At 41.2% G+C, this 26,792-nt stretch overlaps 2 protein-coding genes and 1 pseudogene across 3 annotated transcripts in view; 1 reads left to right on the top strand and 2 right to left on the bottom strand.

Moving 5' to 3' along the window:
- Positions 1-17,769, bottom strand: part of NCK1 (NCK adaptor protein 1) — a 65,449-nt gene extending 47,680 nt beyond the window's left edge. For both annotated transcript variants that reach the window (XM_028128592.2, XM_008152845.3), the window contains exon 1: positions 17,445-17,769. The gene's annotated coding sequence lies outside the window, so the exon portion shown is untranslated. The remainder of the gene's footprint in view (positions 1-17,444) is intronic.
- The window catches only part of LOC114227130 (60S ribosomal protein L37-like), a 75,471-nt pseudogene continuing 65,953 nt past the window's right edge, over positions 17,275-26,792 (top strand).
- Positions 24,085-25,380, bottom strand: SLC35G2 (solute carrier family 35 member G2). Its single transcript, XM_008152867.3, has one exon. The coding sequence runs from the start codon at positions 25,364-25,366 to the stop codon at positions 24,128-24,130; it is 1,239 nt and encodes a 412-aa protein (XP_008151089.1). The 5' UTR covers positions 25,367-25,380; the 3' UTR covers positions 24,085-24,127.

Genomic DNA, 26,792 nt, shown 5'->3' with positions numbered 1-26,792 from the left:
AGCTTCACCGGGAAGTTGCAACTTAACACTCCCCAGCGAACCACTGGTCCATTCCCTACAAATCATTGGGAATAAGGGAGATGGACCCATGTGCAGTGAAGTTGGGGTGAGTAGGAAAGTGCTTGCCTGTCAGTCTAACCTGGGGAAAAGATCACTAGTTAGAGGGGATGGAGCCACTGCAAGTATGCAAAATCCTGAAGGATTCATTGGATAAGCTCCCAGTTAAATCCCTAAAACAGAAAGTTCTCTGTCTCTTGTTCCTCTTGCTTTGATCCTGTTGCCTTGCACTCACTTGTTCTGCAACCCATAGCGCTTGCCCATCATGTGGCTGTAGAAGCTGCATGGCCTATATGGTCATGGAGACCCCACAAGTAATGGACTGCAGCTGGGAACACAAGCTAGGCTAACCAGACAGATGATGGAATGGACTGTGCCTCAACATGGAATGGAAACTCTGGGCAATGGCTTTGATTCTAGCTCTGAAGACAAAATGGAATTTTTTCCATGGCAAGACGCAAGGAGACGGGACCTTGGAGGGAAACTCCCTTAATGTTACATCACCAAAAAAGTTTTCCACAATACCTCATCATCCCATGGGGACCTCCAGAAATTCTTATTCCTACAGCACCCCAAGAAGCCCACTTCCACCAGTAATAGGTGGGGACATGGAGGACACCCCACCAATAACATTATGGAACATTAGGGAGGGAGGAAAGGAAGGGAGGAAATAATTTGTGAGGATGTAGAGAAATTGAAACCTTTGTGTATTGTTAGTGGAAATGTAAAATGGTGCAGCTGCTATGGAAAACAGTCTGGCAGTTACTAAAAAAATTAAACAGAGCTATTCCTGAAAGTAGAGACTTCGACATATGACCAAGCATTCCTGAAAGTAGAGACTTGGACATGTATTTGTACATCCATGTTCATAGCATCATTATTCATAATAGCTAAAAGGTGGAAACAACCAAATGTCCATCAAGAGATGAATGGATAAACAAAATATGGTATATATATTCAATGGGATAATACCAGCCTTAAAAGGGAAGGAAACTGACATGAGGCAACATAAATAAATCTTGAGGACATTACAGTAAGTGAAATAAAGCAGTGACCAAAAAGACAAATACTACATGATTCCCCTTACATGAGGTACCTAAAGCAATCAAATTCATAGAAAAAGAAAGTAAAATGCTGGTTTCCAGGGGCGAGGAGGATGGCAGAATGGGGAGTTGCTTAATGTGTACAAAGTTTCAGTCTTGCAAGATGAAAAGGTTCTGAAGATTGGTTGCATAACAATATGAATATTAACAATACTGAAGTGTACACTAAATGGATGGTTAGATAAATTTCATGTGTATTTTACAATTAAAAAATAGAGAGGGAGGGGTGTAGAGAATAAAAAGACCAGTGTGGATGAAAAAGGGGCCTCATACTAAACCTAACAAGTTCAGGCATGGCAGGCCTTACAAATTCAGAGACCTTAAGTAACCACATAGGATGTGGTTACTTAAATTAAAACTTCCTAACTAAAAGCAAGTCATGGAAGGTAGTCGTGTCCTAGGCTCCTATCTTCCTTGACAAAAGTCAATCTTAACCATAACTGACCCTATTGTCTCTTTGCATCTAGGATAACATAACTTTGGAATGTCAGGACACAATCTCCCACCAGAGCAGGAGACCATGGATCCCTTCACTTTTATCTTGTTCCCCACATACTATTTCTATCCTATCTAATAATAGACAAATATGCAAATTGACCATACCTCCAACACACCCACAAGCCACGCCCACCATCCAATCAGAGCGAGCATGCAAATTAACCCAAACCAAGATGGCTACAGCCACAGAGAGCAAGGTTTCCTAGGTAATAGAGGAAGCCAAGCTTTCCACCTGCCCTTGCCAGGCCTAAGCCTCCACTCAAGCTACAAAGTTTCAATTATAGAAGGTAAACAAATTCAAACAAATGGCGGCAGAACGGAGCTTGAGAGAGCAGGCCAGGGTTGCCGCCGGCAACAGGGGAAGCAAAGCTTTCCGCAAACCCTGGCCAGGCCCACCCGCTTAAGGCAACAAAGTTTCAATTATAACCCCAACACAAATGGCTGCTGGCCTCGGAGGGAGACCCAGGCTTGGCTCCACTCCAGGCTACAAAGTTTCAATTGTAGAAGGAAAATAAATTCCAGATACCAGGGCCTCTGCTTGGGTTGCCAGGGGGCTTGGCCGGCCTGCAAACCACCACAGGCCCCTCGCTCAGGCCGCCCCACGCCCCAAGGGAACCCCCACCTGATCCGGGACGCCCTTCAGGGCAAACCAGTTGGCCCCCACCCCTGTACCAGGCCTCTATCCTATCTAATAAAAGTAATGTGCAGACTGATCATCACTGCAACACACAATATAGCTGCCCCCATGTGGTCAAAGATCCTGCCCCCATGTGGACACAAGATGGCCACCACAAGATGGCCAGCAGGAGAGGGCAGTTGGGAGGCACCCTGCCTGCAAGGGAGGACAGTTGAGAAGGACCAGGCCTGTAAGGGAGGGCAGTTGGAGGTGATCAACCCTGCAGGAGAGGGCAGTTAGGGGTGACCAGGCCGGCAGAGGAGGGAAGTTGGGGGCAAACAGGCTGGCAGCAGAGTGGTTAGGGGGTGATCAGGCTGGCAGGCAGAAGTGGTTAGGGGCAATCAGGAAGACAGGCAGGCAAGCAGTTGGGAGCCAGCAGTCCTGGATTGTGAGAGGGATGTCCCATATTGGTGAGGGTACAGGCTGGGCTGAGGGACAACCCCTCTCCGTGCACAAATTTCGTGCACTGGGCCTCTAGTGTGCTATAAATGTTAACTACCCTGTACTCACCAATATAAAAGAATTTTTCTGTTTTACTCTTTATCCAATCTCAGATTTCTCTTCTTTGCTTTCTCCCTCCTCCATAATCTACCACCAAAGAATTTCATATAACTTTCCTTATGCCTCCTCCTTTGATTATAACATATAAAATAAACTGCAAAACTACCATTCTCCGGAGCATTTTCTCAACCTATTGATATTTTGCTTCCCAGCAATTGGCAGTTTGGCTCATATAAACTCATAAAATTCTCTAAAGGTTTGGATGTTTCTTATATTGACACTGGTAAGTACAATCATTATAATGTGCACCTGAAACTAATATAATACTACTAGAGACCCAGTGCATGAAATTCGTGCACTGGAGGGGGTGAAGGGGTGTCCCTCAGCCCAGCCTGCACCCTCTCCAATCTGGGACTCCTCGGAGGATGTCCGACTGCCGCTTTAGGCCCGATTGGGATCGGGCCTAAACCGGCAGTCAGACATCCCTCTCACAATCTGGGACTGCTGGCTCCCAACTGCTCACCTGCCTGCCTGCCTGATTGCCCCTAACTGCTTCTGCCTGCCACCCTGATCACCCCCTAACCACTCCCCTGCCAGCCCGATTGCCCCCAACTGCCCTCCCCTGCCAGCCCAGTCGCCCCCAACTGCCCTCCCCTGCCAGCCCGGTCACCCCTAACTGCCCTCCCCTGACAGCCCGGTTGCCCCTAACTGCCCTCCCCTGCAGGCCTGGTGCCCCCCAACTGCCCTCCCACCCCTGCAGGGCTGGTCACCCCCAACTGCCTTCCCCTGCAGGCCTGGTTGCTCCCAACTGCCCTCCCCTGCCAGCCTGGTCGCCCCTAACTGCCCTCCCCTACAGGCCTGGTGCCCCCCAACTGCCCTCCCACCCCTGCAGGGCTGGTCACCCCCAACTGCCTTCCCCTGCAGGGCTGGTTGCCCCCAACTGCCCTCCCCTGCCGTCCTGGTCGCTGCCAACTGCCCTCCGCTGCTGGCCTGATCGCCCACAACTGCCCTCGCCTGTCGGCCATCTTGTGACCACATGGGAGAGGACATCTTGTGCAAGGGCATGACAGTTAATTTGCATATTACCTCTTTATTATATAGGCTATGTCAATTATCTATATATATAAAAGGCTAATATGCAAAGTGTCCCTTTGGGAGTTCCACTGGGAGACCGGGAGTTCAATCGCTCACTATGGCATGTGCTGAACACCAAAGGGTGGCACGGAATGAAGGAAGGCCCCGGCCGGCAGCTGGCAGCTGGGGAAGGCCCCGGCTGGCAACCAGAAGGCCCTGATCGGCCCTGATCGCTGGCCAGGCCTAGGGACCCTACCCGTGCACAAATTTCATGCACCGAGCCTCTAATATTTCATAAAATAACAAGATGTTACAAATCACCAATCAAAAACAACCCCACAGAAAACAGAAGGCCAACAGTCCAAGTGAAGATAAGATGGCAGCTTAGACTTGAGTGGTATAATGACCATGTAGATAGAGAACAAAAAAATTCAAGTTGTATATAGAGATAGAAGAGACAAAACTTGATGATGGATTGAGGGGTGAAAAAGGAGTCAGATATGACACCTACCTGGCTTATAGCTACTGAGTGGATGACAACACCATTTAACAAAATGGTAAAGACTGAGGAGTGGACAAATAGGGATGGGGGTGCAGTTTAAGAGTAAAGGAATGAAGACTTGTTTTTATTATCTTTAAGTTCAAAATACCTATGAGATATCCAAGTGACAATATCAAGGAAACAGCTTGATATGTGGCATATTGCATTTTCAAAGACGGCTGAGATAGAATCTCCCATACTATTAGTTTTTCTTACTATGTGATTTAAACCACACCTCCAAATGGGAGGATAGCCAGTGAATTTGGGTATGCTTATTACTATGCAGAATTAAAGCTACTCAACTTCTAAGGCTGTCATAAATGGTATTACAGCTTCTGCCAAACACCCTAGAGATGCTTGTTTATGGAGCTATGATGAAGCCCAAGCAGCCTATATAGAGATCCACATGGAGAGGATTCAAGGCCCCTAACCCACAGTCAGCCAAGCAGGTCCCAGCCAACTATTAACACCAACTTGTCAACAATGTAAATAAGCTATTTTAAAAATAAATCTTTCCAGCCAGCCTAAATGATACCACATGGAACTCAGAAACAAGCCATCTCCACCCAAACCTGTCTACATGCAAATCACAGAAACTTTGGGGGGGGCGGGGGGAGGATAAGGGAGGTTATTGTTTAAACCACTCAGTTTTGGAGTGGTTTTTATACAGCAGTAGATAATGGATACAATATGACTCTGGAGTTCAGGGCAGAGATCTTCCCTAGAGACATAAATTTGTGAACCAGCCACATAAAAATACTATTTAAAATCATAGGACGGAATGAGATCATCTAAGGAAGAGTGATGATACTCTAAAACTTCAATATAAAAAGCTAAACAAAGACATCACTACTTCAACTTTAAACTCTTTGCCAATTGCCTAAATTATTGTCTAATACAGACACCAGGTATTCTATTAATTTCATTTTCAAAAAACTACCATCACCTTCTCACATGCTCAAATCTGGACTTACTGTTCTTTTATTGATAACTAGAGGCCCAGTGCACAACATTCATGCACTGGGGAGGTGAGGGGGGCGCGGGGAGGTCTCTCAGCACGGCCCAGACAGGGAGCCCTCGGGGGATGTCCAACTTAGGCCTGCTCCCCGCGGGAAGGGGGAGCAGGCCTAAGCTGGCAGTTGGCTCCCTGCGGGGAGGGGGAGCGGGCCTAAACCGGCAGTCAGACATCCTTAGTGCTGCCATGGAGGCAGGAGAGGATCCTGCCACCGCCACTGCGCTCGCCAGCCATGAGCCCGGCTGCTGGCTGAGCGGTGCTACCCCTGTGGGAGCGCACTGACCACCAGGGGGCAGCTCCTACATTGAGCGTCTGCCCTGGTGGTCAGTGCATGTCATAGTGACTGGTCGTTCCACCGTTCAGTCTATTTGCATTTTACCCTTTTATTATATAGGATCAGTTAGCATTCAGAGAATCCTCTTTACTATCACCTTAAGTATCCCATTTGTCTCTCTAGAATTTGATTTCCTGTATCATTGTCCTTTCATTAACGTTTACTCCTTTTTGGTGGGTGGAACAAATTAGACAATAGCTTTCTGAGAAAAGAAGCAAGCAAGATAAATTTTTGGTTGTATGTCTTAAAATGTCTACACTTATATTTATGCTCAATAATTTTGGCTGGTTAAAGAATTCTAGCTTGGATATCATTTTGTCTCAGATTTTGAGGCAAAATCATTTTGCTCACAGTCTTCTAGCTTGTGAGGTTGCACTTGAGAATGCTAATCTCTGAAATGTGACTCATTTGCCCCCTAAGAAAGTTTATAGGATCTGCTTTGTCCCAGATAATACAAAATTTCACAATGACACACCTCAGTGTCTGTGTATACGGATTTTTAAGCTAATAGGCTTCAAACCTACTCTATTCTATTGTGCTTTGTAATATGGGAAGGGGGCTGGAACCCTGCAAATCGCACTTCTTTGCTAGCGTGCTATATCAGATAGCCTATAATGGGCACCAGAAAGACACTAGAATAAAGGAGGGAACAAAGAGATACTCCTTCAGATCAGCATCAACCAACAACCAACGACCTTCACTCTGGCAATAGCAGTGGACCCTATAGCAGCATTGATTCTAAGTTAGCAATTTTTTGCTTTTGTGTTTTACCTACCATTCCCAGACCAGCCTCATCAAGTCTCCTAAGATACCTACACTTCCTGAGCAGGCAGCTAGCTACTTCTCAGAAATCTGAGTTTCAGCTCCTCAGGGCCACTCTTCAAGTTTCTAAATTCTAATAAACCCAATCTCTTTGTTCTTCCAGCCCTCGGGGCTAGTAATTATAGTAAATCCTCACTTAATATAGTTGACTAGTTCTGTGATTGTCAGTGAAACAATTTTATCATAGGCTAATTTACATAACCACAGTATATTCCTAAGGCATTTCATTGAATAAGGAAACATTGTTGAACAAAATGACTTTATTCCACAACTTTAAGGATCTGCTATACTTACTCAAGTTACTGTCTCTGTGATATCTAAGTGTTTGCTTATTTCCTTTTCAGCTCCTCAATTATCTAGTGTATTGGTTTCTGAGGGCTGCTGTAACAAACACAATGGGTTGGCTTAAAACAGAAATCCATACCACCTTTGTCTGAAATCAAGGTATGGATGGGCCATCCTCTCTCTGAAGGCACTAACTAGCCAGTTAACTGCCACATGTCCAAAACAGAAACCATCCCCACACACCACGATATTTTGAATTTAATTGCGTCTATAGACGCTTATGGTGTACAAAGGGTTATGGAAGGATCTGTTCTAGGTCCTTCTTCCAGTTTCAGATAGCCTCAGGCATTCCTTGGTTTGTAGGTGGCCATCTCTCTGTGTGTATCTATGCCCAAATTTCCCGAGTTTTAAAATGCCAATCATATTGGATTAGAACACACTCTAATGATCTCACTGTAACTTTATTATCTATAAAGATTCTATTTCCAAATAAAATCATATTCCAAAGTATTAGGGTTTAGGACTTCAATATATCTTTGGGGGGAAGGGGCACAATTCAACCTATATCATCTGGCTAAACAATTTTTTTTTTTCATTTTTTAATTTAGGTATTAAATGTGTACATATCTTACCATTGTCCCTCCCACCCCACACCCATACATGCCCTCACCCCCCAGAGTTTTGTGTCCATTGGTTATGCTTATAGAAACAATTCTTTATATTAAATTCTAAGTGATGTGGTCTCCATTTTCCTGACTAGACCTGATTGAAAGTGTGTATCTATTTTCAACCACTGTCCTGAGCACCCAACGGGCTCTCAATCTGCAAAATGATGCTCCTCAATTGTGAATTTTAAAAATATTTCACTGATATTTCTACTGTTCTTTTCTGTTCTCTCTCACTGGCACTTGTTATTTGAAAGCTGATCTCCTAAAGTGACCTTTTAATTTTATCTTTTTCACCTATCTTCCACCTTTTCCTGTACTTTATGAGAGGTTGTCTCTACTTCTATTGAATCTTTTCTTCTTATTCTCTAATTTTCAGGGGGGTTTTTGTTTGTTTTTTTGTCCTGATTGGCCCAAGTTCTTTTTTTTTCTATTTGTTTTGGTCTCATATTAAAAGCTTTTCTCATATTTAAAAGTAGTCTTTAAAAGCTGATAATGAATAACATAGTTTTTCTTCTTGGGCTAGTATAATAGTAAGAGAAGCATCCTCTAAGTTCTGAATTGAATACCAGATTCTGGGAGCCAAATAGGAGAGGAGGCTTTAATAAGGATCCTAACACTAATCATATTTCATTTAATCTAAGTGTTTTCAGTAGGACACCTGCCTTTCAATTATGGTATGTCTAGTGCCTCTCTATTTGTCACCTACAGAGGATAAATTTTAAGTCTTCTGACAGGGCAGTCACTTAGCTATACAAATTGACAGAGACCTAGGTTGAAGCTTTTTTTTTTTAATAGCTTACTGAGATATAATTCACACGCTATACAACTCACCCACTTAAAGTGTACATTTTCAATGGTTTTTAGTATGTTGAGTTGTGCAACCATCACCACAATCAATTTTAGAACATTTAATCAGACCAAAAAAACCCTAGTACCCTTGATCAGGTATTTCCCTCGAATCTTCTGCTCCAGCCCTAGGCAACCACTAATTTATTCTGTCTCTATAGATAATACATTTTTTGGATATTTCATACAAAGAGAATCATACAATATGTGATCTTTTTGTGACTGGCTATTTCACTTACTATAATGTTTTCAAGGTTCATTCACATTATAACATGTATCACCACTTCATTCCTTTTTATTGCCAAATAATATTCCATTGTGTGGATATGCATTTTATTTACCCACTACAAGCCCGATGCATGAAATTCGTGCAAGAGTAGGCCCTCGCAGCCTGGCTTCATCTGGAAGGTCATCTGGATGGTCGTTCCCGCTGTTCAGTCGATTTGCATATTATGCTTTATTATTATAGATTATTATATACGATATGTATTGTCACTGCCTGAACAGCTTCTTGCCCAGAGCAGATTTATTCTGCCAGTTATGGTTTTCCAACTACGGAGAAGGCTGATGAAAATGACTCATTTAAAATATGGGCTGTTCTCAATATTATAACTGCCCCTTTTCCCTATGTACATGCACCTATGTTTTGCACTTAGAAGACAAGACAAAGAACAATGCATACATACATATATTATGTGTCCTGTGACTCATTTCATCAACATTTTGCTTTTCCTACTCTTTGATATTTTACATTTTTAAAAATCTCACAGCTCTGATAATAGAGTATATCCTACCAATTCTTAGTCATAACTTCCATGACATGCACTAAACTAATTAAAACAAAAAGCTCCAGGAAGTTCCAAGATTATAAAGCTTGAGTGCAAGTAAAAATAGTAGTAGGCTAGAAACAGTTTTATTAAAGGAAATGAGAAACTTTATAACAAGGACAGGATAGGCAAATTTTTTCTGTGAAGAGCCACATAGTAAATATTTTAGGCTTTTTGGGACACACACTGTCATATATTCCTTTTTTTAATACATAAATCATTCTTAACTAAGGTCAGTACAAACAGCATTTTTTAGGAGTTGCAGGTTAAAACAGTGGAATTAATACAGAAAAGTTTTTTAAAAAAGAAATTTACATGGGGCAAACAGGAAAGCAAACAATAAGCAACAAAACATAGGAAGCTAAAAGACAGATGGACAATGGCAACTACTCAGTGAATTCCGGAAAAGTGAAGCTAACCCTAACTCCTAAATAGGAGTTGTAAAATCCAATTTATACCTTGGAATCCTCAAAAGATTCAGGAACTGGTAGTACCTCATACTACTTAAATTGAGGCAAGAGTTAAACAAGGAAGACTGGGTAAAAGTTGAGAAGCAGTTAAATCCTTAGAAGTTTCCTCCCCAAAACTTCCTGATGGTTGGCTACCCCACTCTGAACGAGGAGTAACCAGATGTAATTAAAGGTCTGCATACCCTACTGAACGTGGGGGAATGAGAAATCCAGTCCCCCCAAACCCCCCCCCCACCACACCACACAAACACACACACAACCCTAGTGGACAAACTTTCAGCCCTTAAGCAGACTGAGCTTTCCCCTCATGAACCTGATGCAAGAGGAAACACCTCTCATATATCACAGTTTTCTAAAAAAAACTGGCTCCCTCAAACCACCATGTAATAAATCCAGTATTTAAGTTTACTATCACAAGATAATAGCCAAAGGTTAATGACTTCTGAAATAAGCCTCCAACATAAAAGTTAGAGGCCAATATAGAAGAAATAGTTTGCAAAAAAGAAAAAAAAATTTTTTTAAAGGAATAATAATTTGTAGCCTCAAAAATTAGAAAAGTACAACAATGAAACAAGCACAGGATGCTCTCTATACAAAAAAATATGAGAGAAAAGAGCTCTTGGGAAATCAAAATCTCTTTTCCCCCAATAGTTTATTGATTTTTAGAGAGGAAGGGAGATGGGGAGAGAAACATCGATGTGAGAGCGTAACATCCATTGGCTGCCTCCTGCATGCCCCCTACCAGGGATTGAGCCTGCAACCGGGCTGGGCATGTGCTCAGACCACGATTCAACTAGCAACCTTTCAGTGCACAGGACAACGCCCAACCACCTGAGCCACACCGTCCAGGACAAGAAATTAATATCTTGACAGCAAAAATGAAATTTTCAACAGAAGGCTTAGAAAATAACATTAAAGAAGCCTTTCACATAAAATAGAGCAAAAAAGATTAAGAGATGAAAAAACAGCAGAAAAAAAGACTAGAGCAGTGGTGGGCAAACCGCGGCTCGCGAGCCACATGCGGCTCTTTGGCCCCTTGAGTGTGGCTCTTCCACAAAATACCACATACCCTAATTAAGTTAATAACAATGTACCTACCTATATAGTTTAAGTTTAAAAAATTTGGCTCTCAAAAGAAATTTCAATCGTTGTACTGTTGATATTTGGCTCTGTTGACTAGTGAGTTTGTCTGCCACTGGACTAGAGGACTAGCCTAAGAGATTCAAACAAATAAGAGAAGTTTCAGAGAGAAACAGAAGAAAGAGGAGGAAACAACTGTAATGGACTAAATTGTGTCACCCCAAAAATTCATGTTGAAACTCTAGATAAGGACTATAACAGACAACTGAGGGTAAATGAGGTCATAAGGGTGGAGCCGTAAATAATCCAAAAGGACTGATGCCCCTAAAGAAGGAGAGAGCAAGAAAGATTTTGTGAAAAAGGAGGCTGTCTATATATCAGGAAGAAATCTCATCAGAAACCAACCCTGACGCCACCTTGATCTTGGACTTCCAGTCTCAAGAACCGTAAGAAAATAAATTTCTGTTATTTGTACCATCCAGTCTGTGGTATTTTGTGATGGCAGCCCCAGAAAACTAATATAACCATCAATGAAATAATTAAAGATTTCCCAGAACTGATGAACATAATTTTGCAGATTTGAAGGACACAATATCCAGGAAAACACAAAAAAATGGATGCATGCCAAGTCACACACTCATGAAATTTCAGTACAAGAGATACAAAATTCCAGAAAACATTAGGATTAGGAATCAGAATGTCTTCGGCATTTTCAAAAGCTAGAAAATAAGAGATGCCTTCAGAATTTTGAAGAAAAATTATTTCCAATCTAGAATTCATACTGAACCAAATCAAGCAGGAAGGAAAAAAAAACAAACAGAACATTTTCATTAATGCAAGATTGCAACCTTTCACAGGAATCTACGGTGGGATATACTCCATCAAAAGGAGGCATCAAGCCCAGCCAGCATGGCTCAGTGGTTGAGTGTGCCTATGAACCAGGAGGTCAAAGTGATTTGATTCCGGTTGCAGGCTTGATCTCAGGTGGGGTGTGTGCAGAAGGGAACCAATCAATGATTCTCTCTCATCATTGATATTTCTATCTCTCCCTCTCCCTTCCTCTCTGAAATCAATAAAAATATTTTTTTTTAAAAAAAAGGAGGGGTCAAATTAAAAGAACTGCATGATTCACAGGCAACAGATTTAACACAGAGGAAAAGCAGAGTCACCGTTTTGTTGTAAAAGGAGAAAGCTGGATCAAGCCGGTTCAAAAACTGGTAGACAAGGATAGTGCAATTCTACTCCCAGGTATTCATACCAAACAGAAATGAGTTAGCCCAGCTGGTGTGGCCCAGTGGTTGAGCATTAACCCATGAAAGCAGATCACAGTTTGATTCCCAGTCGGGGTACATGCCTGGGTTTTGGGATCAACCCCCAGTAGGGGGCGTGCAGGAGGCAGCTGATCAATGATTCTCATCATTGTTTCTCTCTCTCTCTCCCCTTCTCCCTTCCTCTTAGAAATCAATAAAAACATTAAAAAATAAAAAAATACGTGTGTATGTCTACTAAAAAACTTCTAAGTAAATGTTTATAACAGCTTCATTCATAACTAGTAGCCCTGCGCACAAATCTGTGCACCAGTAGCTCGTCAGTAGCTCACTGCCGCCCTCCAGTAGCTCTCCGCCCGCTGTCCCGCCCTCCTGTAGCTCCCTCTGTCTCCCCTACCTCCCCCATAACTTGCTGCCCTGCTCCCTCCTGTAGCTCTCCACTGCCCGCTTGTAGCTCGCAGCCCCACCCTCCTGCTGATCCGTGATCCAGTGGTTACACAGTCGGTTGTTACGCAGTAGGTCATTACACAGTCAGTCGTTCCGCTTCACGGCGTAATGACCATTTGCATATTGCACCTTTATTTTATAGGATAGTTAAAAAACTGGGAAAAAGCAATCATCAGTTGGGGAAAAAAACAAAAAAAAACCACACACAACTATTGCTGTACCCAACATCATGGATAAATCTCACAAACACAATGCTAAGCAAAACAGACATCCACACAAGAGCACATACTGTATGGTTCCATTTCTATTAAGTTCAAGAATGGGCAAAAATAATCTATGACTATGTAAGTCAGAATAGTGATTACTTTTGAGCATAGGAGATACTGATTGAGAAGAAGCATGACAGAGCATTCTGGAGCACTACCAATGTTCTCTATACCTTGATCTGGGTGATGGGTATATGTCTACAACTGCAAAAATAGGCCTTTTACAGAATAAAAAATTAATAAAAACTTCCCCGGGAAGCAGAATTCTGGGAAGAAGGGATTGTATACAAAGTATTGTAAATGTTTCCAAAAGTAAAAATTGTTATCATTCAAGAACATGTAGTACCTTGAGGTGATCAAGCATTTCCAAAGAACCATTTCCAATGCCTTAAACATTTTTGTAATATAGCTGGAATACTTAAAAAGTACAAAGCACATTAAATTCTTTGCTATATATATTATTTGAATTGATCTGGATGCAACATGATTTGGAAACATGTACTGAAGTTTTTGGAAAGCTGATTCTTTAAAAACAAACAACAAAATCCTTTTCAGATGCATCTGTTTTTTTAAAAGATTTTCCCAAGCCATATTCTCACTACTTTATTCAATTGGTCTGTATGAACAAAAGTGGAAATTATTCATACCATACTTATGTCCTTAAGTACAATTTCAGGAATAAAAAAAAGAAACGAGAATCAATGTTTCAACTGTTTATTTTAGCAGATAATTTACTTAAACAAATAAAAACAAACCATTATAAACAACCAAAAGTTAAAAGAATAATAGCTTCTAACCTGTTTCAGACCAAAACAGTAAAACATCCTCTCTAGAGATATTTCACCTGATAGTTTTTCTGTGCTACCTACCTGTCTTACATCATTCAACTCTTGCTATATAAATAAATGTAAAAAAACACCACCACCAAGGCGGCCCTAGCTGGTTTGGTTGGGTAGATGGGGCATCAACCTGCGGAGTGAAGGGTCCCGGGTTCTATTCCAGTTAAGGGCACATGTCTGGGTTGTGGGGCTCCATCCCCAGTGGGGGACATGCAGGAGGCAGCCAATCAATGATTCTCTCTCATCATTGATGTTTCTATCTCTCTCTCCCTCTCCCTTCCTCTCTGAATTCTATATATATATCAAGGCTGCTATTCAGAGAAACTTTAGAGTTAAAGGGGGGGGGGGGGAGGAATATGAGGAGCAAATATATGTATAAAAGATCTGACTTCCAAAATAGAACAAATAATTTTCAAAATGTTTTGCTCAATAAGTGGATTGCTCAATAATCTGGTTCTTCACAGATGAACAAAGTGACAAAGTAGCAAAATGTAAAAGTGTTCTAATAATCAACAAGAGAACTTTTAGAAAAATTATTACATTTAATTAAGTGATAAATCCTGAGGTTTCCTCCAAACCATCACATTGTTCCCATCTACTTTCAAGGCCCCCAAATATTCAGTCTCTTTATCAAGAGATTCAAACAAACTCCAGCAGTAAAACTTCTAAAGATTCATTCACTTTTTAGTGAGCCATAAGACACAACTGTAGAGATAACATTACTTTTGTTAGTGCTGTTGATACATCTAACAAGCATAGAAAAAGACTGTAAGTATACTTTTAAATCATTGTTTCAATTGATCATGAAGGTTCCCCTGTCCTCATAAAAAAAAGTACTGAATTTATACAAGGCATAAATACACAAAATGCAAAGTAATATGAAGTAAACAATAAAAAACATTAGAAGAGATGAGCAGTATAGTTTTATAAAGAATATACAGAAAATCTGTAAAAACACAGAGTACCTGAGGTAGGAAATCAAAGGTTAAGTCTCAGCTCTGACATCATCACTAGATGTATGCATTATTAATGCAGGTATTCTGTATGGATTGCATTTTCCTTATAAATGGAAGGTGGAATTCCAACTTTCCCACAATACTGTCCCGTGATATGATGATACAAGCCCACATCAGATTAAAAAACTAAACAATAAAGGCTATGGGTTCAAAAGAAAACAATACAGAGAATGAAAGATCTGGAAGACTGCACTGATGGAACAAAAATTAAACTTAACAAAATTTGAGTTCCTTTGCTATTTGGGTACCTTAGGAGGGAAATTTTCTTTTAAAAGAATAGGCAGGCTATGCATAGACATTCAAAGTCTCAACAGATATAAAGGTAGAAAAAAACAAAGTCTAAATGAGAACAAGAGATTGGTTTGGTTAGGTGGGCAATTCCTATAGAGAAATTGTGCTGTCATTAGGAAGAACAGGTTTTGAGCAGATTGTTAAAAGGCTAGTAATTTGAACTATAGTCTATAGGTAACAGAGAGCTATTGGTTTAACAATGAGAGATACGTTCAAAACATTATTTTAAGATAAGGCCCGGCCAGTGTGGCTCAGCAGTTAAGTCTTAACCCAGGAACCAAGAGGTCACTGGTTGAGTTGCAGCTCAATCCCCATGGCAGCTGATTGATGTTTCTCTCTCATCTCATGGATGTTTCTCTCTTTCTATCCCTCTCCCTTCCTTTCTCTCTAAAAATCAATTAAAAAATACATTTTTTAAAAAGATTAGGCAGAAGGCTGGATATACTGAGTAGGAAGAAAAGGAAGACAGAAAACCTAGTTAAAAGCTAGAGGAAATAAACAGGTATCTGAAAGAATTTTCAGAAAATAGCTGAAAAATTAGCCAATGATATGTAAATTGAGGAAGTCAAAGGTAAAACCAAGATTTGTGTCTGGGCAATTGAAACCATAGTATCACCATAACATATGTTATCAATTTTGAAGGAAAGACTATAAATTCTATCTCTGAAATAGTTTAGTGAGGATCATCCAGACATAATTGTTGCCTTCATCTTTAAATGTCATTTTTGGCCCTGTCAGTTGTCTTCCTAAAACAGCACAGCAGAATATGTATTAATGAAGAACTTTTAAGTGCTTAGTGACTTCCAGAGTTTCCTCTGATTTTATGTATCAACTAAATAATGATTTAATCTTCCAGTGTAGGTAGATAACATTTGGTATTTTTCTATAAAGGTGTATAAATTGTAAAAGTTATAAAACTATAATAGGAAAAAAGGACTACATCTGTACTTATCAAATCAAGTCTTCCTGACAAGTAATTTATAACAATAATCACGTCAAATCTACCTTGAGCTTTGGCAGGTCCAAAAGGTCCATAAGAAAAATAAATCCAGGGTACAAAGTATCTCTCAATAAACTAAAAAAAACATTCTATGTATGCTTCAAGTTTTATTTACATGGACTAAAAGATAGTGCTTAGAAAAATAAAGTGCACGATTTAAAATTAAATAAGTGAACAAGCACAGTTAAGGAGTCTTGAACACTTTGCAACTCCTGTTTACAGATACTATAGCTAATTCTCACAGATCACAATTTTCTCAAAGGAAAAAAAAAATCTCAGAGTTTGTAATCAAGATGAAATGAAACTATTCATCAACCAATGCATATTTCTTGAGTTACTATCAAACTGTGAATGGGATGCCTATATAAAAACTGAATATTATCGACAATTCTCAAACAAACCCTTCTAATTGAATTATTTCCCCCTTCACTTTGTGACCTCGCTGAACACTGAGCCTTTAGGCACAGTGCTTTCCAGGTGCTTAATAAATTGTATGGTTGAGTTTTCATAAATCTACCAAAGACTTTAAAAAAATGAGTAACTCTTGCAACCCTTACCCATTTTGACCGGACACTGAGCTTCTCTGCTCACCACCCAAGGTGGGATTTAAAAAAATTCTCCTTAACTTCATTCTTTCCTACCTTGGAAGCTTTCTTACAGTAGAATCTAATGGGTAGACTTAATTTTTAGCTGATCAGTTCATCAGTTCGAATTTAATTGAGCGTCTTATAATGTCACCGTTCTCAGCCCTGATCACAAAACCCAGCTTCCTGAGCTTCTAACGGCCAATTTAACTTTTATGGAAACACGTAAGAAAGGTTACAAAATCAAGTCAACCGAGGTCGGTGGGGACCGGATCTATGACAAGGCAAGTCAAAAGCTCACAACCCAAGCAGCTCACGTAGGAATCGTCCATACGATTAAAAATACCCCCGATTTCCCAAGTACCAGGGAGCCCGGCGGGGCTGGGGGGAGGGGCGGAGGGAGCATCCCGAGGATGTCCACCCGCCGCACGGGGCTCAGGCTAGAGGCGAACGCGCCCCTTCCCTCCTCTACCACGTCCCTACCTTCCCGGCTGCATTAGGTCACAACAGGCAACGGGATTTGGGGAGGAAAAGAAACCAGAGAAGCACGCACGCCGCACACTGGACCTCCCAACCTCGCAGGGGTGGCCGCCCGGGGTGCTCACCCCGACCCGGCACGCCGGGAGCGGACAGGAAAGCCGCGGGGCCCCGCCTCCCTCCCCCCGAGGCAGTGGCCGGAGGGTCGCGCGAAAACCTCGGTGCAAACGCCCAGGCCGGGCCGCCGGGCCGCCGGGCCGCCGGGCCTCCCCGCCCCCTTCAGCTCAGCTCCGGGCCGGCAGACGGCGCCCGGGGCTAACTTCGCCTGGGGAAGAGGAAGCGACGCAACGACTAGCAGGCGGTGTGAACGCCAGGGACAAGCAAAGGCTCCCTGTGCGTCTGCCTGCCGGCGAGGCCGTCTCTCCGTCCCTCTGCCGAGCCTCGGCGGCCCCAGCTCACCTGACGAGGGCACCCAGACGCCGCCGCGGCCGCCGCGATGGCCGTTACGGCACGAGGCCTTCGCTCAGCCGCCGCGTAGCTCTCGGGGAAAGGGGCGGGGCGCGCGCAGCGGGCGGGCGGAGGTGCAGCGCCGACTGGCCGCGAGGCCGCGGGCGGGTCCGCGCGGGCAGGAAACCCTCTCTTGACCTAACCTGATAGGCTCGATCTCCCCGTCCCTTCCATCCGCCGCACCGGGATTGGGCGGGGCCGCCTGTCAGTCAAGCGCTGTGCTGGGCGTGGACTGAGCGGAGGCTGCGCGGCGGAGAGCGAGCTGGGGAGTGAGAGGCGCCGGCCTTCGTTCGCTCAGACTCCTGTCGCTTTTCCTCTCCAGCTGCCTACTTTGGGGCCCTCCTCCTCAGCGCTGCGGAGAGGCTCCACCGCAAAAAAAAATGACTGCTTCCCGAGGTCAGCCCCAACCGCCCTGGGATCTTCCCTGGGTTTCTGCACCTGAAAAGAGTCTTGGCAGATGAAGATTCTTGGGGGCAGACAGCAAAAAAGAAAAACCAAAAGGCCTGAAAATGGGAACTTGGGAGAAAAATGTAAGACATATGCTTAATGTGAGCCACAAACCGAAATAGAGTCTGAGGACCTTGTTTGCAGTGGCCATGCTGTGAAGAGAAAGGACAGTGGCTTTCGGTGGCAGATCTGCCCGCTCTTGGGGGCTCTGCCCCAGCCACCTGCCTGGCCATCCGTGTCCAGACCCGAGCTGCAGCCCCACAGCATCCCCCATTCCTTCCTAAACAACTTTGTGGCTTAGGGTTAGGCTTGCCTTCTCAGGGAAGCCTGCTCGGTTAGGTACCCTTCGTGGAGTATTGGTATTTTCCCCATCCAAGCTGTTGAAGTAGTTTGCCTGTATCCCTATTTAGATTGTAAACTCCTTTTAAGGTAGGAACCTTATCAGTTTTCAGTTTTCCCCCAGTGCCTAGCACGTCAGTAAATATTGTTGAAGGCATTGTGATACCTCGCCCTTTCCCAACTTTAATCCTGGCCCTGACTTGACGTCCCAAGAGTTCACATCTTTCTGCATTTAACTTCAAAGTTACTCATTTGAATACTGGTAATTGTATGTGGTTTGCTTGACATATACAGGATCACACGGTCAACCTCAAATCACCATTGGCCGCTTCCTGGCTTCAAGTAGGCTGACGCAAATATATCATGAACCTCTGAACAACAGCTACTCTCTCTGTTTACATCTTATTATTGGCATCTGCAGTGAATAATGTAAGTGAATTTTGAATTTACTGTTAGGATCTCAATGCTGTATTTTATCATGGCTGCCTCCCTAAAATTTATAGGTTGAACCCTAACCCCCAATCTGGCTATATTTGGAGATAGGGCCTTTAGGCAGTAGTAATTAAGTTGACTGAGGTGGTAAGAGGGGGGCCCTAATCTTATAGGATTAGTGTCTTTATAAGAAGAGACACCAGAGAGCTTGCTTTACCCTGAGAGGACACAGTGAGAAGGCAGCCATGTACAAGACAGAAAGAGAGGTCTCACCAGAAGCTGATGATGCTGGCACCCTGATGTGGAACTAAGCCTGCAGACTTTTATTTCTTGAACCACCCACTCTGTGGTATTTTGTTATGGCAGCCTGAGCTGACTAATACAACACTTTTATTGATACATCATAAAGTTTATGGATTGAGGTGTTACACTCATTTTTGAAGCTGGAGAAACCATTTTCCAGAAGTTAAAACTATCCAGAATCACAGTGCGAACTGTTAGGAAAACCTAGCTCAATTCAATACTAGTTACACATTTAACATGTAGTAGGGGCAGGGGGATGTGAATACAAATACAATAGGTAAAGTAATCCTTGCCATCAGGTAGCTTATGCCACCTACCTTAAGTGGGGAAAATAAACCCAGAAAAAATATGCTTAAGTCATGAGTTTAGTTTTTAATTTGAAAAGGAATATGTCGTTTGAATTGGCCAATGATCAGAACAGACTCTTCATAAGACTTTGCAGATTTCTTGACAACTGTGTGCCACCTGTTTAAGCAATAGAAGAATTAAGGGATTTTAAAGTGTTTTAGTTCCTTGTAAACCTGTTTTTTTAAAATATATTTTTTATTGATTTCAAAAATAAACTAATCTCATTTAAAGAAGTCTAAAAGAGCCCTGGTGGGTTTAGCTCAGTTGGTTGGACCATCAGCCCACAGACTGAAGGGTCTCAGGTTCCATTGCCATCAAGGGCAGGTACCTGGGTTGCATGATTGATCCCCAGCACAGTTAGCATCAGTCTGGGTGTGTGCAGGAGGCAACCAGTCGATGTGTCTCTCTCATATTGATGTTTCTCTTTCTGTCTCTCCCCTCCCTTCCACTCACTCCAAAAAATCAACGGAAAAACATCCTCCGGTGAGGATTAACCACAACAAAAAATCTGAAAGACCAAATAGTTAATTTATTTAAGACTTGTTAAAATAAGAAGTTATACCTAAGCCCAGCCAGCATGGCTCAGTGGTTGAGCATTGACCTACGAACCAGGAGATCACTGTTCGATTCCCGGGCAGGGCACATGCTTGTGTTGTGGGCTCAATCCCCAGTGTGGAGCGTGTAGGAGGCAGCCAATCAATGATTATCTCTCATCATTGATGTTTCTATCTCTTTCTCCCTCTCCCTTCCTCTCTGAAATCAATAAAAATATTTTTTAAATGAAAAAGAGAAAAGTAAGGAAAGAGCGATGAAAGAGGAATGGTAGGTAGGCATAAAGTAATGTATCAAATTGTAGTATGATGTAGCTAACAGGAATAGAGTCCATGTTCTTATGGGGTAGGAGTTGTTCCAGAGGCTTCCTTTCACACGATGTCTCCCCAACTTCCAAACATAAACATGCATGTTACTTCTTTTAGCAGAACTCAAACCAAAAACAGTAATCACCCTCACTAATTAGTGCTGAGTGGACCAGAGTCTAGGCAGAATAAAATGACAAAATTTAGGTCAGAACTTAAAAACCTAAGGACTGGAAATGGAGCTTTTGATGGGTAGCTAATCTGTCTAAGATAAAAACTTGCATTAATTCCAAAGGAAAGATATAGGAAGACAAAGAAGGGAAAAAATGAGCCTCCATGTCTCAAGGCCTTTCCCAGGAAACTATTGATAGCTCATGGTTAGAATTGATTCAAGAGTAGGATCTGTTTTAGCATCATCAGTCAGGGCTCTTTAGGACCAAAAAGACCCCTACCTACTAATCAAGAAGTAACCAATCACAGGCTCAACTGTGAGGTATAGAAATTAGTGGACCCTGGGAACTAAATTTCTGGATTGAGTATTGCTATGCTTTTATGGGAATTAATTCAACAAAAAATGTTTTAAGAGTCCACTCTATAATAGGCACTACAATAAGTGCTGGAGATCTAAATATCAGTCTTAAACTTAAAGTAGTTCAACCCAGTGTCAGAGAATGAGATTTAAACAGATACTTATTATTAATACAGTAAGGACAGCAATACTATGTACAGAGGAACATTAAGCCACAATGGAAGGGAAGTTGTGTGGTCAGGCAATTAAGTAGGCAAAAAGAAGGGCTTTTTACAGAGAGGAGTCTGCATAAAAATGCTATTACACAATAGTAGAATATTGCTGGAGCAGAAGATGACTGGAAATGTAAGCAATTTTGGGTTGTTGAAGTTAAGGACCTTAAACTTTCTCCTGTAGAGTCCAGAGAGCTTGCTGGACATTGAGAAGCCATTAAAGGGTTTCTTTTAGCAGGTTAACTTGTTATTCTGTTGTTTTCTGGCCTTATTGTTTCTGATGAGAAACCAGCTGTAATTCTTATCATTGTTTTCCTGAGTGTCTTTTTTTTTCTGGCTGCGTTTAAGATTTTGGTTTTTTTAATCTTTGTTTGTCATCATTTACACTATGTTACCAGGTGTGGTTTTCTTTGTGTTTTTCCTGCTTGGGTTCACTTATCCTTCTTTCTGTGAATTGCTGGTGGTTGTTGCTGTTTTCTCCTTTGTCAGATTTGGAAAACTTTTGGCCAAATATTGCTTAAAGTATTTTTTTTTCTGCCCCATTTCTCTCTGCTCTTCTGAGACTATATTTATGCTAAACTTCTTAGTCCTTAATACATGTGATTCCAGACTCTGTTCATTTTTTCCAAGTCTTTTTCTTTCTATGTTTTGATCTGGATAATTTTTTTTTTTTTTGAGAGCTAGTGTCTAGTAATTCTTGGAAAACCTGAATGTTAACATTTTCCCAAAAACACAGACACCCTACTAATGACTATGGGTTTATTTGGGGAAGGTTTGGAGACACATTAGTGAAGAAAATAGAAAATATAAATCACAAAATATTACAACAGAGAGAATTTAGCTCTGGATGTTGGTGGGAGGCAGGATAGTAAAAAGTTAGTAAAGTTCCTTGGCACGTGCAGTGGGAAAACAGATAGATAGCTGAACAAACTGGCCCAGCAGTATACAGTATAGCCAGATAACAAATCACTAGGTCTTATCTTACACATTCTAGACCTTGTTGGGGCAGACCCAGAACCATCTTGGTCTCAGTCCCTTTTAGGTGACATTCTTTGAAGGTGAAACTGACCAGAGAATGACCTATATGCTCATTTTGATGCATCAGCATATTAAAAGACACACTTGGAAAACTGATGAATATTCTACTGAGATCCTCCCAAGACCTCCTCTATTATTTTTATAAAATTCCAGATTTTATAAAATAGACAAAACCCCTTAAGACAAGGGACCCAGTGTGTGGGCTCTCTTGCTAGAGCATGCCCATGCCTTCTTTCTTCAGGCATGTATCTTTGCTTTCTTTCTCCTAATCCTTTAAGGGTCCCCACAATACTTGCAACCAAGGGAGCAGCGGGCAGCAGCAGCCTGTCCTGGGCTAACCCTCTGAACCTGTCTCCAAGGGCCCTTCTTTTGCCTCTGTAATGTGTTTCCTGAGACCACACAGCCCAGCTGGCTCATTTCTTCTGCCTCTGTGACTTTCTTTCTAAAAAGCCAAGGCAGCTCTCTGAGCAGCCTGCTCAAATATTTTCTTCGACTATACTTTCACATTGCATGCTAAATAAACTTCCTCTTGTGCTAGAGTACTTGACCCTGAATTCTTTCTTTGCCAAACTCAAGAACAAAGAGCCAACTTCACTGGTAACAACAAAGAGCCAACTTCACTGGTGGACTGAAAAAGCAAAAAGGGAACACTGAAGTAGCCCACAGGTGATAATTGTAGAGCATAGCTACCTCCCCTCAATCTAGTGAAAAAGGGAATTGAGGTTGGACTATAAGGTCTCAGAATCTCAGAGGAATGATCCAGCTGAACTGTAGCTCTAATCCCTGAGAGAATGCTGTCCATCTGATCCTGCTACTACTGAGAGGGATATGATGAGGCTGGTTGGGGTTAGAGGTGTGCCAAAAGAAGCTGAAGGCTAAAATCAGTTATTAATCAAGGGTTCATTGCTTATTGCTGAGGTAACAATGCCAGAAACTGCAAACAAATGGAAAGTAGGAAGTCCTTTGTCCCTGCTGACTTCCAGTATCCCTCTAAAGGCCTTTATTGGTGGAACCTAGTGAGGCATCAGCTAACATTTCTAAATGTAGTTTGTAGAGTCTGAGCCATAGGTCACAGAGGAAAGTATAGAAAGGTGAATTTGGAGCTGAGATATCTCAATAACAATAACAATAGGTTAATAACCAGTACCATATCAACATTGATTTATGCTACATTTGTAAAAATTTCTCAAATTAATGCCACCTTAAATGCTTTTACAGACTTTTAGGCCCTTTTAAAAAGAATCTGAAGACACCATGTTGTATCAATTTTCTGCTATACTGTATTACTGCTAGTGCCTTTCAGTACTAAGGAGTACCTTTACTGAAGCTATGCATATACTGGCTACAAAATCTAAACAAGGGCAATTTTGCAAGAGATCTTATAACTGAGGATAAGCAGACCTTGCCCCAACATTAGGCCTCCCACTATCAGGCAAAAAAAATAAATAAATAAAAAATGGCTAGACTATGTAGAACTGGCAAGAATCCAGTCTTCTCCCTACCTCCATTTCCTATGCATTGTCTAATGTGGCCATTGCAAGAGGAAGACCAACTTCCTGTTCTAAGGTAGGCTAAGCGCCATTGTCATGGAAAAATCAGCTCCTTTCTTTTGTTCCCTCTTCTTGCCTTAACTCAAGCTTCCTTGCCCAACCCAATCACCTCTAGTTTTCTAATGCAAGTAGATGACAAAACAGAGGTTGGTGTTCAGCATTTCACCTTATGGTATACTTTTCACAAACGCCAAGTTTTGAATATTGAAGGATTTTTGTTGAACATTTGTAAAACATTGGGCATGAACATTTTTCTAATCTTTGAACTTTAGAACCACAGAAGTTCCATCTGAAAGGGGTCATTTCTTCAAGTCTATGTTCTTTAATGATGAAAGTTAACATTCTTCTTCTACCACATTTACCTTTTGTTAATAACAATAAAGACAAGGGTTCATGACATTTCATATATTTCATGTTTGCTTTTTAATATAATAGACTAGAATATATTTTCTATATCTGCATATGATAATTAAATATTATATAGCACTCTGTCAGTTATACAACACAAAAAAATAGCTGAATATTAAAATGGCAGTGTACGTATTAATAACTGATGGTTAAGAAGATAATAATCAGGTATTCATTTAATGGGAGAGTCTACTATTTCCTGGTAATCCTGCCTTCTTAAATTCCTCCAGTAAAGTTTATAGCCAGCAAGGACAAAAACACTAATCATAATGATTATCCCTCCAAAGACATCATAGACACTAGGAAATATGTGTAACACTAGAAGCTGCAAGACCATTGCTACCACAATCTCCAAATGTTGTACTGTGCTGACCAAAGCTGGATGGAATTTGTCCAAGGCATAATAAACTCCTAAGAATGCTGCAGTAGAACAGACACAAATAGCAATGAGATAACTCCAGGTTTCTACATCTAATGGGATAATGGGTTCTTGAAGAATGAACATAGAAGATATTCCCCAGACTGTCCCAGTCCAACCAAAGGTAAACAGTGCAGTCCACATGCTGATCTTCTCCTTAATGGATCTGTATACTATCATGGAAAGAGCAGTGGTCAGCCCAGCCATCACAGTCATAGTATATCCAAAGGCTTCTTTCCAAGCATTTAACAAGGAATTTTCTTCATTAACTATGTTGGGGATCATGACAAGACAAACACCTAAGATGCTACAAATAACTGTAGCCATGTCAATATAAGCCATTTTCTCATCTACAAGTAAAAAAGCCAAAATGGCACTGAAGACTGTAGTTGTGGCTCTCCACATAGTGGTCCCATTGCTGGGAGGAACTATAGAGAACGATGTATAAGCACAGGTGATAGAGATGACATTGCATATACCATAAAAGAAGAGTCGTAATCTATATCCACTGGGTCCAAAGGGGGCCTCCTGGTAATAACATACAACTAACACGGATAAGACCTGCAAGACAGAACGGATAAAAATCAGTTCTAGAGATGGAACTTTAGAACGGTCAGAAACAAGCCTAGTGAAAAGAGCTACACATCCATGAGCCAAAGCAGATCCAAACAGCACTATCCACGTTTTTCTGGATTGAAAAATGTTTTTTTCTGCAAAGCTTTGGAATTGTCCAATCTCATTTGTCATGGGGTCTTCTGTTGGTGGCGGTCGGGTATCCATGGTTCCAAAAAAAGTTCTTCCTTTTCTTTTCATTTCACTCAACAGGCCTTTCTTTGGATTTTCTTCCATAAAATTTCCATAATCTTCATTAATTTCTTCATATCCATCATCCCCAGGCTGGGGATAATGAGAAGTGTATTTCACCGTCACTGTGTTAGGATGTATTTTCACCCGTTTTTTAACTGGATATTTTTTGGAGGGAGTAGTATCCATTTCTTCAGGTAATTCTATTTAAGAAGAAAAAAAAAAAGACAAATGTACATATTCAATTGAAATTTAGTTTTAATTTCTATTATCATATATACCAATTCAATAATAGAAAGAGGTTGTAACAGTTTTTTTATTAATATGTATATTTTTTTATTGTTGACAGTATTACAGATGTCTACCAGGAGTTTTTAAGTAACAGGAAGAGATAATTGGAATATGCCTTATCAGATGTATGAGGCCCAATGAAATGATCCACCTTTTTCATTCTCATCTTAAGTCTGCCCCTGTTTCTCATTTTGCTTGTTCCTTGACTCATTCAGCTCTATTTCATATCTTTACATCGCAGACAACTGATATTTTTCCATCTTTTCATTCCTACCTGTGTGGCTACCCATCCAATAGGAAAAACATAACCTAGATCAGAACTTTCCTTCTCATTTTGTTCATGTGTCTATATTATAGGTAGATAAGTCTAAGTCTTTTGTAAAATCACTTATGTATAATACCAGAATTAGCTTTATATTACAAATTATAGTGATTTTTTAACACTTATTCTAGGCTCTCCATACCTTTTTCAGATATATGGATACAAAGAAATTAAAAAATAAAATGGATTTAGTGACATTCATACATTGTTGGTGTAAAACCTTCCTGATAACCATTTGGACAATGTTTCTTAACTGAGATTTTATTGGATTTACTTCATACAATGGAACACTATGCTATACATGCATTAAAAACAACAATGCAGATTTTTACTGACATGAAAAGATGTCCATGACACTTGTTGAGTGGGAAAAAGTTACGTTTCTTGTAAGGCTTATATGAGATTAATGCATATAAAAAGTTTTCTACAGTGCTGACATACTGTAAACTCTCAATAAATGTTAATAATAAATTCAGTTACCTTTCTCCTATAATTAACTCTTTTGAAACACTGGATAGATATCTTATACAATGTTATTCTTTTCTTAAAAACTTGTGTTTGGCCTAGCCAATGTGGGTCAGTGATTGAGCATCAACCTTTGAACCAGGAGGTCACAGTTTGATTCCTGATCAAGGCATATGCCTGGTTTGAGGGCTCAATCCCCAGTGTGGGTGTGCAGGAGTCAATCGATCAGTGATTCTCTCTCATCATGGATGTTTCTATCTCTCTGTCCCTCTCCCTTCCTCTCTGAAATAAATTAAATATGTATTTTTTAAAAAACACCCGTTTGTTCACTTAGCTCTCTTTCATTATCCATCCATCCAAGAACAATTTCTTTCCAAATGATACCTCCTCTCCCCTCTGAAAAAAAGAAGAAGAAACCTCATTTTTTTGTCCTCATGACATATTTCCTATTCCTTCCCAAAACCCATCAGTTCCAGGATCTTAAACCATGGTCCAGATATCAAATTCTGTTTTGTTCTTTGACACCATCTGGATAGC

Source organism: Eptesicus fuscus, chromosome 18 (genome assembly GCF_027574615.1).
Source record: "Eptesicus fuscus isolate TK198812 chromosome 18, DD_ASM_mEF_20220401, whole genome shotgun sequence".
In the NCBI taxonomy this organism is placed as follows: domain Eukaryota; kingdom Metazoa; phylum Chordata; class Mammalia; order Chiroptera; family Vespertilionidae; genus Eptesicus; species Eptesicus fuscus.
Note: the sequence above shows the minus strand (reverse complement) of the source record. Positions and strands in the feature narration are given on the sequence as shown.

Bases quoted from the DNA above. Each gene is read 5' to 3' on its own strand.
- SLC35G2 (XM_008152867.3), bottom strand. From the start codon at position 25,366: ATGGATACTACTCCCTCCAAAAAATATCCAGTTAAAAAACGGGTGAAA.